Source organism: Chanos chanos, chromosome 2 (assembly GCF_902362185.1).
Source record: "Chanos chanos chromosome 2, fChaCha1.1, whole genome shotgun sequence".
In the NCBI taxonomy this organism is placed as follows: Eukaryota; Metazoa; Chordata; class Actinopteri; order Gonorynchiformes; family Chanidae; genus Chanos; species Chanos chanos.
Window position 1 is genome coordinate 4,883,772 of NC_044496.1, and position 14,072 is coordinate 4,897,843.

The 14,072-nt window shown below is 39.3% G+C and overlaps 1 protein-coding gene across 1 annotated transcript in view; it reads right to left on the minus strand.

Moving 5' to 3' along the window:
* The window catches only part of kctd15b (potassium channel tetramerization domain containing 15b), a 20,285-nt gene extending 9,808 nt beyond the window's left edge, over positions 1-10,477 (minus strand). Inside the window, exons 1-3 of the mRNA XM_030766628.1 lie at positions 10,466-10,477; positions 7,698-7,873; positions 2,127-2,271 (exon numbers count right to left, since the gene is read on the minus strand). Of these exons, the coding sequence (XP_030622488.1) occupies positions 2,127-2,271; positions 7,698-7,873; positions 10,466-10,477 (333 nt within the window). The remainder of the gene's footprint in view (positions 1-2,126; positions 2,272-7,697; positions 7,874-10,465) is intronic.
* Positions 10,478-14,072: the final 3,595 nt, after the last annotated feature.

Consider the following 14,072-nt stretch of genomic DNA (forward strand, 5'->3'; position numbering starts at 1 on the left):
TTTGATTTCAGACTCTGGATGCGTATAGTGAGCGTTACAGGTATCTGCGAAACCCTGTTTGCGTTGCGTGATCTAAGACCACGTAATTCAGTTTCTGTTGATTTCCTGCTGAATTCAGGTTCTTTTCATTCTTGCTGATGTAGTAAAAGTGCCTTTTTTTTTTTTATGAGGGCAAGCAGGCAATCAAAGCAGATTGCGAAGTACCAATACAATATTTCCCACTGATGAGGGAGTGGCAGGCATACTGACTACCTCTCCTGAAAGCTTCCCTAAATACAAAACAAAGCCATAAAATAAAATATGACCTTGGGGGTTTGGTAGACATTACAGTGCAATACCTCCATACAGTCAGTATTTTTCTAACTCAATAGTTCTGGAACCTTCTGCGAGAATTTCTCACACTGAAACAGCCAACTAATCCTTTTTATAAGAACAAATGTCATATATTAGTTTAACACGATGGTCCTGTTACCGATTGGTCGACTATTAACTTCATATACAGTTGCAAAGATTCTTCTCAAAATATATTAACTTTGCCTACATGACAACATAAAATTAGAGCACATGACATCTTTCTTACAGATATGTTCAAAATGACATGCAAGAAAGAAATCTTACAGGTACCATTTACTTCAGTACCTCAAGGATAACCTCTGAGAGCTTGTTTTCAAAGCTGAAAAATACTGAAGTGTGTTGATGCACAGTGACTTGATCAAAGTAGCAAACCAGCTAATTTCCAAAGCTCACACCTTTATCAGGGTTTTCTTTTTTCAGGAATTCAGTGAAACAGGCATAATTATATCACCTTTTTGACATTTACAAGCTATAATCATCAATTTCAGCATACGCTGCACTTAATTTGCTATGCTATAAAATAGAGCTATAGCACATTAACTCTTAAGTCTGAGAGGCTTTCTGTTTGAAGAATTTAAACTATTGGAGGAGATGTCATTGCACAGAAAAAGAAAAACAACAAAAACACGTTTATGTCAGAGCCCATAGGCACAATAGAGTGGCCCCCTACACATTGAACAAGGAACTAGCTATTTAGCCAGTGTACCTGAGGTAGCCAGTCAGGCACACCACCTGAGCTATGTTTCCTGTTCTGAATGCAATTTGTGTAGTTAAGACTCAAGCTCATTCAAAAATTCTTGGAACCAGTGGAAAAGAAGCTACGTGAGATGACTGAAAAATGACCGCGGTGAAATAGTGCTGGTCTCGTACATAATGAAATTAGAGGAGTAAAGATGAATAGCGGTCAGTTTGTGCACTGTTTAGAGTAACTGGTCATCTACCATAAATGTTCACAGGCCAGATGACCGCTCTCTGAGACATTCGAGAGAATCGTGAAGATTGTGAGGGCGAGTACGACATGTAATGGCTGTAACAAAAGCACAGACTTTGGCAACACAATGTTTCTCAAGTTCCTTGTGTTACAATACAGTCAATACTAAACCATTTTTACATCAAGCCTGGTTTGAAATTGGAAATAATTCAATTAGTTTATAAGTTGGCTATGGATTGGAGCAATATGGAGAAATAAATATCGACTTTACATTTAACTTGCATTGTGCTTGCTAGCAATGTCTGGAGGCCAGTTCTACAAAATCAGACCAAGGGTGCACACTAAGAGAATGCTAAGCAAGTGCTATTGTCAGTTTCCTTTCAAGCCTTCACTGACTCTGGTGTGACATAAATTTTTAAAGTTATGAGAACATACCTAATGAGCTGCTGCCATTTTCCTCTCAGAGATCTGCTAGTTAGCTTACCATCCGATCAGCGTCATCGTCAGATTGCAAAACTGCACAGAATCACATAGCACTTACAGAGGCAGGGCTCAGTGAGTGCTGGTCTGCAAATACTCTTTCTCAGTCTTCTAAAAACAAACAAAAAAAACCTGCTCTACGTCCATCTGTAACTTCAGGGCCTTACCCATTTAATAAGCTCCTAACTCAGCTCCTTGCTCAACTGAACGATGACATAGAGGAAAACCAATGAATACACATGATGAGGTACAAACTTGCTGCCAAATAATGATGCGATTTCAGAAAAGTAGTGCAGTGAGGTTTTTTAGGGTGTTTTTTTTTTTTTTTTCTTTAATGTAAGATTTTTCTCTCTGTCTGTACCTTGAAGTCGTCAGGAAGAAGGAGTTTGCAGGTTCTGAGGAAACTGAGAATGTAGCGGAATATCTCTCCATCCCGGTCGATGAAATAGTGCTGCTTCAAGCTGTCCAGGACGATGGGCTCGGTGCCATTAAACAGGCGGCTGATTCTGGAAATTAAAGCACAAGTCATAATGGAGTGAAGGCGGCCTCCTTCAAATGCAAGAAACAATTACCATTTACTTTTCTATTTTATTAGTGGGGCAGGCTAAATTGTATTAGCATTCCGCTCTGAAACAAGAGGCTTAAGGCACATTTTTCTCTTGTACCAGGACCTGTTTGAAGTATCCCTTTTTTTTTTTTGTCGCGAGATTAAAACAACCTAATGTTCTGCAGCAGAACATACTGTAATGGAAAGGGCTTTGGTTTTACAGTTTTTACATTACTAAGACGTCAATTAAACAACGACCAAATATGTAAATATGTCACAATGCACTGAAAATGACTCGTACATGTGTACAAAAGCAAACGCCCAGCTGTGGATGTATACCTCACTCTAGTTCATTTTTTCACTCTGCAGTCATTGTTTAACACCTCCATTCGTGCTATGATTTAATTCAGTTATATATCTCTGGCTTTTTTTTTTTTTTTTCTTACAGTATACATGGCAACCACACAGCTTCATAGAATCCACGGGCCTGAGGGCAAAAACACATGCTTTGTGAGAAGGTGTCTCTTTATTAACAAGCTGTAATCATGTAACGTCATCTGTGAGCTTCTGTAGAGTTCTAGAATACTGGAATAGAATACTGGAATCCTCACATGGAGTTGTAGCTCAGATGAGCTTGAGAATGTTCTGCCATTCACTCACACATGCTATTTCACTTTTACTGATTGTTGGCCGCCCGCTGATATGAATTATTGAAAAAATGTTGGAAGTAACGACGCATCAGTTAAAATACGTCCAACGCTCACGTCTTTCACATTGAAACTGGGACTGAGGGAGGAGTTAGCTGTGATGTTGTGTTGGCTATAGGAGGCTCATCAAGGCATAGGCCAGAATTATAGCAGTCTGTTAGCTTTCATCACGCATGTCTGTGATGTGTCAAGACGTAATGAGAGACCTTCCCTCTTTCCCCTTCAGTTCTGATGTGATCCTGTAGCATTACCACAGCTTCTCATTCTAATGGAACAGCTACATCCATGCTGAGAACAGAAATGTCACAATGCCCGACCATGTCAAAAGGACAGTCATACACTTTTCATTCCCCTATCCATTGCTTGTTTACATTCTGAAAAGAAAAATGAAGACGGAAAGGAAGGAAGAAAGAAAAAAAAAAGAAAAAGAAAGAGACATGGATGCAGTGTTACTTTAATGGGATTTCTGTTAAGGGATTCAGAGGGCTAAATGTTTATATGTGTTCTGTACATCTCCTTCCTCAGTAAGCTCCCTGCTGAATGAGCTTTTGCCATGGGAAGGCTTCAGTGCCGCCGTCGTTTTTTTTGATGTAATCTTCGCTTTAATCATAGCAACGGCTTTTAGGTCAGCTGAGTACAGTACAGACCACAAAAGAAAATCACAAGAAGCTACGATCCACCCCCCCACCCCCCCAAAAAAAGAGAGAAACAGCTCTCAACCCGGCGCTTGTCAAAGCCTGTTATGACAAAATAGCACCAGAGAGAAAGCGCCTGAACAGGACTCTCAATGCACACAGCTGTGTTGACTTTTAAGTCTGAATCTCTGAGACGAATGGAATTGAATTTCCATTACAATCCTCTTGCTTTTTAAACGCAGCCCCCCTGAAATCTGAGGGGGCTCCGTCAGGTGTTCTCTGGAATTCCGAAAGACCAGATCTGTTCTCTTGTCTTTTTTTTTTTTTTAATGTAAACTGTGCATATGCATACACACACACACTAACACACACACACACACACACACACACACACACACAGCCCCCTTTTGTAATGATGCTCTTTTCTCAATCTGTTTCTCTCCCTCCCTTCTTTCAATCTCTTTCTATCTTTCTTGCTCTCCCTTCCTTCCTCTCTCTCTCTCTCTCTTTCTCTCTCTCTCTTTCACTCTCTCTTTCTTTTTTTTTTTTTTTCCTCTGGAAATCGATGCAAAATGCTTTATAAAAAACCAATACTCATCTCCCTGTCCTGCCTGAGGTGTTCCTTTCTCATATGGTCTTGCAATTCTTCCAGCTAGAATTTCACCATACCCCCTCAGGCTAACTCTGTTTTTCATCTCCACTTTTTTAAAAAGCAATTAAAATGCTGCCTGTTTTTCTTTTCTTTTCTCTTCCCTCCCTCTCCCCTTCGTCTCTTCATCTCTCTCTCTCTTTCTCTCTCTCTCTCTCTCTGTCTCTCTCCTTCCTTTCGGTAAATCACTGGCTGGAGCCCCTAAGCACCTGGAAGACGAGCTGCTCTGACTCCTCTTTGTTTCTGTCATGTCAGACAGTCAGAGCTGCACACCATCCTGTCTACATCTCTGAGAGAGAGAGAGAGAATGAGAAAGAGAGAGAGAATGAGAGAGAAAGAGAGAGAGAGAGAGAGAGAGAGAGAGAGGGGCAGTGTAGGAGTTTGTGTGAAGGACAGGAGGATCTCTCAGATCTCCCATCCCAGCGGTGCATTACAGAGGCAGTGAGCGGTAGGTAGGCATTTCATGGACTCACACATGTCAGATCCAGCCTCCCAACAGTAACTAACAGTTTAGTGCAGAGATCATGGCCGGAGGTAAGGGCGGGTCAAGTGCAGAAACACACGCCGTTTTAGTCAGGGGCTGTCTCCAGTTGATTCCACAAGAATTCTGACATTTCATATAACCCTGCCACCTCTGCCTTCTCAGACAGGGAAATGTTTTTTTTTGTTTTTTTTTTAAAAAAAAAAAAACCTTTTCACATCTATTCATTCTTTTATCACCCACTCGCCAGTCCCGGGTTTTAATTCAGACAAAATTTTGATCATAAGTAATGAATTATCCAGTGACAAATAAATCCTAACAATGTATTTTTTTATGAGAGATTACATCAAGCATATGTAGTGTCCTTTAGATGATTCACCACCTCGATCAATATACAAATAATCAGTTCAATCAAACATTCCGAATTTGTGCAGCTTTTCGAAAACTGACGACAATGAAACGCTACACTTTAATATCGTTACAATCAATATTTTGTCTGGCACCTCTAAAACACAATAAGTGTATCTCGGCATTCTTCAACCTGAAGTTCAACAAACGAAAATACCACACCATATTTTGGATATTTATGATCAACAAACAAGTAATCTGGGTTTCCCAGACGATGCCTGTCAGTGTCAACGTGACTACACAGCTTTGCTTAACTCTTTCCCACCACAGCATCACACCAAAGCATCACTAACACCAGTTAAATGAAACCAAGAGTTAACCTGTTAAAAGGGAATTTAAATGTCCGTCACCACCATAGTCGATGAAGCCTACCGTTTGGGACAGGGGTTGTCGGTATGACCCGTTTAACGAGCTGAAACAATTGTTCAGTAAGTCGTCGTAGATGGTAGGCCAAATTCAGAGATAATCTTTAAACACAATTAATTCATTTTACTCATATATTCCACGTCTATGCATTAGGATTGTTGTTAGAAGATGGTGAGAGATTGGAGCTGTGAACTTGTGTTTTCTATTTGACTTTATTAAATTAGACAGTTACAATGAATAAATCGAAGTACTGTTTTGTAGTTGCTTAGCTTAAACACCCACATTTCAGGCTTTTCTCAGTCTACTCTTAAACTAATAGAGATATGATCCAAATCATTTATTCCTTGCGAAAATAAACTGATGAATTCACCAGGCGCTAGTTTTAGAGAAAGAAACAAAACACTTTACACATCGACGTTTGAAATGGTAGATTGACTTGGACTAGTTTCCAACCGTTCATTCAGACTACGTCTACAGGGAAAACTATGGAACCAGTCTGTTCAATAAGCAATAATAAAATGGGTTTTTTTTTATTCGAGTTACACTGAATAAAAAACATTCAAATATCAGAGTGAAATCAGCTTCAATCTCTAGAGAAACATGACCCCCCCCCCCCCCCCCCCCCCCCCGCCCCCTCCTCCTTTTCCCCTTCCCCCTTCCCCAGTCCAAAGTCAGCAGTGAGTGATGGTCAGAATGATTACGTGTCTGGTCTCTTTTGAAAGTAATCAGAGAGGTTCATGAACTACGCTCGCCTGTTTAACATTTGGGCCGTGTGACAGGTCTGTGTTGAACGAGGAGCGGTATCAGGCAGCGTTGTAAAAAGACAGGCTGCCCAGAGAGCACATCAATGTTTTATGCCCGCTGTCTCTTAACGCAGGCTCTACAGAAGAAGACAAATGTTCTCACATTAGTTACTAGACTAACTTTCTTTTCGCACTCTGCATTATTAAGGGATCAATCTATTAAAAGAAATCATCAACTTAAAATTCTTTAACCTTGTTCTTAGTTGTCAGATTAGCTTTTGATGTCAAGCCACTAATGATTTTTTTCTTCCTTCTTTCTTTCTTTCTTTCTTTCTTTCTTTCTTTCTTTCTTCTTCTTCTTCTTCTTTTTTTTTCATTAAGCAATTTGCTGGTGTGTTTTGATTTGTATGTAATTGTTCCCCTGTCGACAACTCTCTAAAAACATATGTAACTTCAACATAGAAATTGCTTGTCATATACTTGAGAGCTATACATACGTATGTCTGTTTTATAAATACATCTGTAATAATGTCATAAAAATGATACATAATTCTGGAAACCTGAAGGGGGAAACATGCTTATGACCAGACTCAAACATGCCTCTTGTTCTTTCTCTAACTTTTAACCCTTTAGGTTTATCTATCTGAATAACCAATCATCTTTAAAAGGAAAAACTTGGATGATAAAGCCAAAGACAATTTCCTTACAGTTACATTACAAAATTTTTTTAAAAAATAATAAAAATTCAAATTCCTTGAATGATGGTAACAGAGTATGATGCATCAAAACTTTGCACACAAGTCTGTCTCCTACAAAGCCCAGAGAAAATGTTTTCTGTCATTCTGTTTTAAAAATTCCCAGTTTCTATTAATGATACAGCCAAACATCTCATCATGCAATCTAGTATTACAGATCAGCGTCCTAGCGAAACACTGACATAACTCTAACAACAGATATATACATATATACATTAACTAACCTTAAGACTCCTATAAAAAGTACAAAATAAAATCACACTGCTTAAATGCGCATCACATGACAAATTATCCTGCTCCATGCAGTATGTAGATTAAAACAGCATTTCACGCATCACACAAATCATTACTGTTAATTTTTTATAGATAAATATCCTTACAGTTTTTGCAACAAAGCAATCCCAGTGTATTAAAACCCTCTGGAAGCAGCTTTTATGTATAGTCAGGCTTCTCATCCATATCCAGACTTATCGAGATTCCACCATGCAAATTCAATTCAAATTTCCTTGATAATCACAGCAAGTTTCCGCTTCTTTTCAAAAACAGAGAAAAATCTGTGAGGAGAATTCCACACAGAGGGTTCTTGGTTCTCGTTAAAATATCAGACACGTTACATGCAGAGGGGATGGATGCAACCTTACCTTGAGTCTGGGTATTTGGTGAGAGTGGCCAAGCTGCTGGTGTACATGTGTCCACCGACGTCAATGTGAACGGGAGCATTGGCTTTGGTGAGCTGAGCCGGTAGAGGGATTCCTTGTGCGGTTAGAGGAGAAACCGGAGACCGGGTCAAAGACAGGCGCGACATGCTTCTTCCCTCCTGGAAGCAGGCAAATGGGAAAGCCATGGATGCAACAGGAGTGAACGTTTTGTATCTCCCACCTTTGGACTAACTGGGGTCCTCACTCTTATCAGATTGCTTCCACATCTGCCTGATCTCATATTTAGCTTACAAATTATTGCCACAGCCCTAATTAAGTATGTTTGCATCTTTTCATTCCTATCACCGGAGGGGAGGATAGAGAGATGCTTATTAGCGATCCAGAAACAGGGAATGCTAGGTGTTAGCCTCTGGGGGGGGGGGGGGGGGGGGGCAAAAAAAACAAACTGCAGTATTCTAATTAAAGGTCGTGTTATGCGTTAGACGTGATATTCCCAGACACTTGTACAACCAATCTGAGAATTTCAGAATCCGGGGCATTTTGACACGCTAAGATTTAAAAAAAAAATAGGCTCATGATGAAGTAGGGCTACTCAACAACCGTACACTCAATTCTTTTAAATCAGTCTAAACTGACTTAGTGCTACGGTGTTCCAGCGAATCATTTTTAGAGACTACTAGTGGATAAGTGGATCATTTTTACAGACTAGGTTTTGATAACATTTTACTCCAAAGAACATCCATGGAGGGTAAACAAAATGAACTGAGGGTCCTGGCTGTGTGCCAGATTTCCACAGCGTAGACCACGAAAAAAAAAAAAGGCCCAATGTGAAATTTTGGATTTACGGAGGTTTTCTCCAACTGAAACCAACGTCACCATTTAGCTGAAACAACTCTGTGTGACATTGTGTTTTGAAAGCACTGGGCTTATTACAGGTCCTCATAACAGAGAGCATTACACACTCTTGTTCAACTTTTTCAAACTGGAACTATTATCATAAAGCCTAGTCTAGACAAACCTCTTGAGGATAAATTCACTGTATGTCCAGTACAAACATTTTTTTCAGCATGAATTGCTTGAAATGGCTGTGGCATTCTTTACATTTTTTTTTTTTTTTTTGCAAAAACTTAAACTCTCTGTGGTTCAAATCCTTACCAGAAAAAAACACACATACACCTAAAATATTTGAGAGAGACTATACCAAGTAACATGAACTGGAGCAAAATTATTTTGCAACGTTCACTAGAAGTAAGATTAAGCATCTCTGATCAGAAAAGAAAATCTGATTATTGTTAATTGTGAGTTAGTTGCAAGGGATCTAAACAGTAATCTCTTCCATGCAGTTGCTCATTTGAGAGGCTGTTATTTTAACCATAAAAGGTAAACAGAAGGCAGTTGTTAGGGCCCCGTTCAGCCTTTTTGCTTCAGGCAAGGTGCTCAGGGCAGAAACTGCTGAAAGACTACAGAATTTTCCAGGGTGTTGCCTGCTCCTGTGTGCACGAAGCCTTCAGGAATACTGTTCATTTAATACACAAGCTGGATGATACATTTCAGATCCCTGTGAAAGAAGCTCTTCAAAAAAGAAAGAAAGAAAAAAAAAAGACATAAGAAGTTTTGGCGTATGAAGCTATCCCACCTCTTCATATAGCCACAGGGCACAGTAACCAAAAGAGCCCGCTGAAATTTATGATAGTGAATATAGGAGATCAGTCTCTCTCTCTCTCTCTCTCTCTTTCTCCCTAACGTGCGCACACGCACACACACACACACACACACACAGAGAGAGAGAGAGGTTTTTAAGGTATCGATGGGAGGAGCTAAAGGGGCACGGGTAATATTAAACTTAAGAAAATCGTAGCTTTAGAACTGGAAGGATATAGAGGCTTTCCAAAAAGAAAAAACACCCAACAACAACAAAAAACTTATACATACTGCATATCCTATAATCAGAATGTATAACTACGATGAAATGCACCGAGAAAAAATGGAACATTCGGAACTTATTTCACAGCCTTCCCCAAAGTCCGTCACCACAAACAGAGCCAAATTGAAGTCATCATAGGCTCATTTTAATGACATAAAGTTTTCCCTTCGCTGTCCGTACATCTGATTTCCGATGGACCAAGTCCTTGGTACAACGAATACATGGCGATTCACAACCAGTAACAACGCAATATTTAAATATTTGATAGGCTATTTCTTTGTCCATATTTGATACTATTCGCCTCTCTAAACCTAAATTATCAAAAGGTTGAAAGATCTAATATTTCCGCAACCAGTTATCATTCCGACACAAAGCTGTCATCATATCACAGCAGTTTTCCCTTTTAAGTTTTGAATGTTATTTTAACTCCTTTGCACACATACCCAGAAATTTGTTTCCAGATTTAGAAACATTCCATTTTTATACTTTTACTCTCTCGAGTATAGTTTGCTGCCCCTCGGGTAGGCTAGTCTAAATTCAGATGATTTCACAATATGGCGTCTTACTCATAGATATCCATGTAAAAAAAAACTATTAACAAGATACTGTAGCGAATTTCCAATATTACTAGTGAAACCGACACAAAACACAATGTTACAATTGATACGAGAGACACATGATGCGCAATAGCGTACATCTGGACAGTACTGGCAAAGACTAACGAATACCTAGCAAGAGTTCATTGTAAAACTGGTTTGTGTGTTGAAATTCTTTGATCAACCAAATTCATGCGAGCAGCCTATATACTGAGATGAAATTATCATACCGTTTCAAACATTGTAGGAGTCCGAAGCAATCCGAGTCAGGTTCAATCCCAGTGGAAGGGTGCGTTCTCCCTTTCAAATGCCCCAAGTTTCGATTAACTACTGAGATCCAATATACAAGCTTTCCCCGAGTCGTGCCTATCTATTCTCTTCCTGTGAGGAGCAAAAATATCCTCAAACTGTATTAAAACGTGTAGGCTATCGCCGTAACGCGGTAATGATAGATTGATTGGAAAGGGACGCTGTGACTTTAAAGATCTATAGCCTGTGTTGGCTTGACTAGTTCAGACCAAGCACTTTCTACAAAAGCGGCACAGGAAGCAAGCAGCGTTCTTACCTTGAACACAGACGAGGTCTCTCCGTCCCCTTTTTTTTCTGTTCTTATTTCTTAATACTTAAATTTTCAGTCGTTGTGATCCTGCTGCGTAATTTTGCTTCTTTACCCTCTTTTTGCAAAAATGAAACTGCTGGGTCTGTTATGAGAAGAAGAAAGCCAATAATCCGCCTCTAAATAACAGAGCGCAGCTAAAAAAGAATTCTTGCTCCAGGCTGCCCAAACGCCTCTAGGGCAAGGATTAGGCTACAATTAGCTCAACCCCACTCGCGCCCAAGCTAATTTTTAAGATGAAAACGTGATATTCTCCCTCTGTTCACAAAACACGAGTGCGATTTTACCGAATCATTAATGTTTTGTTTTTCGTATTTTCCGCCAAAGTAAAAATAGATCAGTGCTCGTAACGGTTTAAGTTCTGGTTTGCAGGGGATAACGGTTTAATGCTGTTCAGCATCCTGCAAGTGTCACGCCGCTCAACAGACTTAGAGTAGAAAAAGCAGATTTTAATCATTGTCATTTCGTCTGATGTAATATTTCCCCAGGCGTTTTCAGCAAGGCATACATTTTCATTCCCTAAATAAGTAAAACAGGGCACGTTTCCGCTCCCTCCATAATTCTTGTACGATGCAAGCGCACTATAACTTGTTGATAAAGTGTCTGTAAAGAAATAGATGTTGAATATGTAGATATATTTTAATAGTTTTCATGCGGAGATTTTCCCCCTGTCCTTTCTCCCTTCCTAATGTCTCGGATTGTAGCTCCAAATTTCCTGTAGGCCATTAAAACCAAATGACGTCTATCGACATGCATTCTGCTATTGCAAAAAGCGCCCTCACAACCTGCCTCCAGCAAAACGCGCCATTTCAATTATAGCACACGGCTAGATGGAGATGTCTGCCGTGAAGATTTCCCATGCAAACAGCAAGGCAGACTGTTGGCTTATCGTGGATATGTTACCCTTACAACAAATTTACATTGTTTTAATGAAATTGGAGCTCTGATTAAACATCAATTTGCTCATACATAAAACACTAAATGTGCGCAAATAAATCTGGTGTTTCGATTTGAAATGTAGACGGATGGTTATTATGCTGCTTCCAGGTGCTGGCATTGGCCGGATGCTTATTTATTTATTTAGATGTTTGTTTATTTGCGTGTAAACAACTGTGAATAATTGATGTTGCATTGAGATCCGTAATTACTATATCTGAAATCCACCGATACCTTGACTTGTTTCTTGTTGTTTGGCGCCTACCAGTGTGTGAATGTATGAATCGTCGAGCACAAATTCTTGTAAAGCCGTATAGGTTTAGCCTCATGAAAACGAAACGTGAAACAGACACACTATACCCATTTAACGATTTAACTTGAAATATATAACTACAGATAAACCTCACATCATATTTAGGTTATTATATGAAACTTCACTTAAATGACCATTAGAATCCGCAAGAATATTACACTTTGCACCTGACCAAAAAACTGGGCTGCGGGACCCCTTGATGTCCGTCCGAACTGAATGCCTTGTGAAGCTAACCTAACCACCTCTTAAAAGGGCATAGAACGCGCCTTTGGGGTGAAATTTGTTGTCTTCAGGAGTACAAACTGCAGGAATATGCTTGTATATTTTTCTCATTACAGTAACAACCCTGGAGTTAGTTCAATTACACGAAGAATGCAGAAGATGTTGTAAATTTAAAGATTTAAATAGCTTACAAAGTTGCCTCAGGCCCCATCAGTTAATTTCCTTAATTTATGGATTTTAGCAGAGTGTCTGATGTGAAAAGGAGACGAAGAAGTAGGTCAGCACCACGATCTGCACGTTAGATATACTTAGCATCGAGTCTTTTGGACCGTTTTTTGGGGGGGGGGGGGTGGCAGGTGAGTAGAGCCATTCGAAAAACCACCTTGTACACTAAAGAATATTCGAAGCAAGTTTTGGAAGATTATAGGGCTTGAAAATAATTTATTAGTTTGACTACAACAGAGTGAGATGCAGAAAAAGACAAAATATTGTTCATTTTATCTTTTTGTTACAGTTTTAGATCCTCATGATCAAAGTCATTTTTCTCTATATTGTGCTCAGTAAAATCACTCCATGGACTACAGTGCCAGAATAGCTAGTTGGACCTAATGATTTGAAATCTTGCATTTATGAGGGAAAAAAGAGTGTGATCTCCCTTTTTGGCATCAGCATATTCTTTCTCCTAATTATAGGAAAGAAAGAAAAAAAACCTTCGAGTGAATGACAAAAAACATCAAGTGTTTGAATATTGAATTACTGTGTCATGAAAATCGAAAGAGTTTTTTTTTTTTTTTTTTTTTTTGCCAGGTCTGTTGGAAAGGGAACGTGTTATGTTAACGAGCTGTATGCATTAATGCATGACCCTATAAGAATAATATGTTTTGCCTCAAGGTTCAAAAAGCAGGTGTCATTAGTGAGGACGCCCTGAGCATAATGTCGAAGTCTGTGGTGCAGTAATGATCTATTTTCAGCATCTCTCTGTACTTCCATTACTTTAAAATCACTCAGATGATACAGTGTTGTTTAGGCAGTGCATGAGGCTACCTAGTAAATTTTAAATCCTTTTTTTTTTTTTTTTTTTTGGTAGACATCTCTGGCACTTAAGAATTTGTAACCTTTGCTGTAATATGAGATCACTTCGTGTATTTACCAGATATTGCGATGGCTAGTCACTGCTCTCAGTATAATGTAAGCATGTGTTTTTAACAGATGGCATTTTATCACTTTGTACCTGCGAACATAAAGGCCATTCCATTATTTCAAATGTTAAATGTGTCCTAAATTAAGGGATTGGCAGAGGTAACGCTTGGAGTCATAAAAGAAAAAAGAAAGGTCCTGTTTGTTTTACATGCTTGAAATAAGACGTACACACACCAAACTAATGTTGAGAGTTTGCGCTGTGTTCTCAGTTTGATGTTTCTGTCCTGTGACACCATGATGTTTTTGGTAAGGGTGCATGTTGTCTGTATCTTGCATGACCACTGCATGACTCTCTATGACTGTAAAGTGTATAAACATGCCCTCTGCCACCACTCAGTATATTCATCATCAGATGAGTGAGTGGAGTATGACCTCACATGTTTTAGTACTAACATACTGAAATGGCTATTTCAGCAGAGAATAAAAGGAATGATCTCATTTTCTTCCATTGAAAACCAGGTCTCTTACGTGTTCCTTTCTCCCGCAGAGAGCCAGTGTGCTCGTGTTAAGTTTTATGACGTTGGGTTTGTATGATAAAGTGCCTGGTGCC